General features: G+C 39.9%; 1 protein-coding gene across 1 annotated transcript; it reads right to left on the bottom strand.

Moving 5' to 3' along the window:
- Nucleotides 1-2174: 2174 nt before the first annotated feature.
- Nucleotides 2175-2592, bottom strand: LOC131045220 (putative germin-like protein 9-2). Its single transcript, XM_057978767.1, has 2 exons — nucleotides 2365-2592; nucleotides 2175-2318 (listed from the first exon to the last, which is right to left on the bottom strand). Exons 1-2 carry the CDS (start codon nucleotides 2590-2592, stop codon nucleotides 2175-2177), a joined length of 372 nt encoding a protein of 123 aa, XP_057834750.1.

The raw sequence follows: 2592 nt of genomic DNA, 5'->3' as shown, positions 1-2592 counted from the left end.
ATTCTGTCACCTTGTCTAGGTCCTCCTCACGGATGCCCATGCGCAAATTGAAATTAATGGTTCTATCTCATAGTCATTTCAGCTTAGTAGATCTATTAGGAAAGGTTGTCCTCTTGCCCATGCCCTCCTTGTTATTGCCTTAGAAGCGTTATACTACCTATTAAGAGATGACAATTTATCTCCTAGAGTTAAGGGAATTACTCTACCGAATAAATCTGATCTTCTTGATATTCAATTTGTAGATGATACAGCACTATTTCTTGAGCTAGATAAGGGGAATATGGACTCCTTATCCCTCAAACTTAAGATGTTCTGTGATGCCTCTAGTGCAAAAATTTCTCTGTCTAAATCCACCCAGCTCAGTTGGCTTGATCGCCCTCCTGATTGGCTTGCGCCCTATGGATTTTAGTGGGGAGGTCCTAACAAGATTGTTAGATACCTCAGAATTCCGATCTTTGTCTCCCTTTGTCTTAAGGATATGTGGAATTGGATCAAAGGCAAGATTGAAGGGAAACTCACCAAGTGGAATAACCAATACCTCTCACTTGCTGGGAGAGGACAAGTCTGTCAAAAAAATATCTCCTCATATAGCATTTACTATGCATTGGTGTGGATGTTCAATAACTACCAAATTAATGAGTTTCAGAAAATCATCAGAAATTTCCTATCATTTGATGGAAAAGGGAATAGAAAGACTCACTTAGTCAAGTGGCAGTGGTGTTGTATGGATAAGGCTATTGGGGGATTGGGGATGAAGGATCTTAAAGCTAGAGGGACTGCCTTAGCAACTAAATGGATATTTCATGCATTGGAAGGAAATGAGCCATGGAAGATACTTATTAGGAATAATATTAGTTTTGGTATTCCCAAATGTGCTAAATCCTTAATAAATCCCTCTCTCTTAGTGACCTCTTAGCTGGATGTTTCGCCGTCTCTACCGTGGGCTCATCGGTGTTCAAGTCAATTTGGAGGGCGTGGGAGAGTGTTATGCACAATATAAATAACAATTGGGCTAGTAGGGACGATCTCATATGTGGGGAAAGGTCAATGTGGTGGAATTTTTTCCACAATGGTAAACCCCTAGCCCTTACTCAAGGTTGTTCGGCCAAAAATTGGGCTAATAGAGGTATTTGCTATTTTAAGGATATTTTTTTGACTGATGATCTCATCTCTTGGGATGACCTCTCTTGTAAGTATCACCTCCCTGCTTCCAATAAAATAACTTATAATATCATATATAATTCTTGTGTTGCCTTGCAACTTCCCAAAAGATGTGTAACTATTGATAACAGGTTTGTAGACTTCTCTTGGTGTGACGACACTAAGTTATGTAAGTTGAAATGCATCTCAGTTTATAGCTCTTATGCACAATGATAGCATTCTTAAACACATTAATTCTTATTGGTATTTTGACTTGACACCCATGCAATGGGGTAAGCTATTTAAAATAGTTTGGAGCAGCCCGTTAGCTTCCTAAAAGAAGATATTCAGATGGCTGCTAATCATTGATAAGCTTCCTATCAAATTTGATCATAATAGAGATGTTCTTTGTACCATTTGTAAAGTTAATGAAACTACTGGGGATATATTCTTTGACTATATTATTGCTAAGGAAATCTGGTTAATGTTTGGTTTTTCATTTCCATTGCATGTTAACCCTCTTGATATTGTTATTGGTTATATTAAAGGCATTAAAAAGGACAACAATCTATTTTGGAATCTATTATCTTGCCAAATTCTTTGGTATATATGAAAAATAAGAAATGAAGAAAGGTTTCAAAGAAAAGAGAGGGTCCTTATTGAGTCTTCTCGTAGACTCGCACATTACTTTGTCTCTTCACAGGTGGATTTAGTGATCAGGTTGAACAAGGAGAAATTCTAGAGGTTTTTGAGTGACGGCCATACCAGGATCTTCGTTCATGAGCTCTCTCACGGCTACACGTGGCATAGATTTAATGCTGAAGGTACTCCTTTTGTCAGTGCCCTAGATGCCCTTTTGGAGGAAATCAGAGGCAATAGAGCCCTGATTTGCCAGCAGATGATATACTCAGCTAGGATGAGAAATGATCAGAGATTGGTCTGGATGGAAGGCCCCATGGGATGGGTCGCATTGATGTAAAGAGTCAGTCATTTTGCATGTTGTCATATTTTTGTATCTAGTCAGATGAATATTATTATAAATCCCCTGAATATAGTGTTTGAGTGAAGAGCTTTCCGGTGGTGTCAACGAATCCAACTTCGAGCGATCCAGTCAAAAGATAGCGAAGTTCAGAAGCGCAAGGGTGAGTGCGAGGAGGGTTCACCCCGCCAGCAGGGAACTGCAGCACAACCATTGAAATGCCCAGGCCGGTAAATGCAGGGAACTCTGCCATTGATGCCTTTGTCACTTTCACTGTGCTCTGCCAGGTTAAATTGTTGCTCCCAACCTGTCAGAATCCCGTGAAGGTGAAGAAATCGCCATCCACGTTTTTTCAGATCTTGGCCCGGAGGAAGAACAAAATCAGAGGTGATATCAGGATCCGATGCATGTGTCATTCCCACAATATTGAAAGCCAATAACATCATCAACAGGCAGGCTATGTTAAACTCCAT

This window comes from Cryptomeria japonica, chromosome 10, assembly GCF_030272615.1.
Source record: "Cryptomeria japonica chromosome 10, Sugi_1.0, whole genome shotgun sequence".
Taxonomy (NCBI): domain Eukaryota; kingdom Viridiplantae; phylum Streptophyta; class Pinopsida; order Cupressales; family Cupressaceae; genus Cryptomeria; species Cryptomeria japonica.
Note: the sequence above shows the minus strand (reverse complement) of the source record. Positions and strands in the feature narration are given on the sequence as shown.

Bases quoted from the DNA above. Each gene is read 5' to 3' on its own strand.
- LOC131045220 (XM_057978767.1), bottom strand. From the start codon at position 2,592: ATGGAGTTTAACATAGCCTGCCTGTTGATGATGTTATTGGCTTTCAAT. The intron at 2,319-2,364 runs GTTCCCTGCATT...GTTGTGCTGCAG, and splicing joins ACAAAGGCATCAATGGCAGA to TTCCCTGCTGGCGGGGTGAA.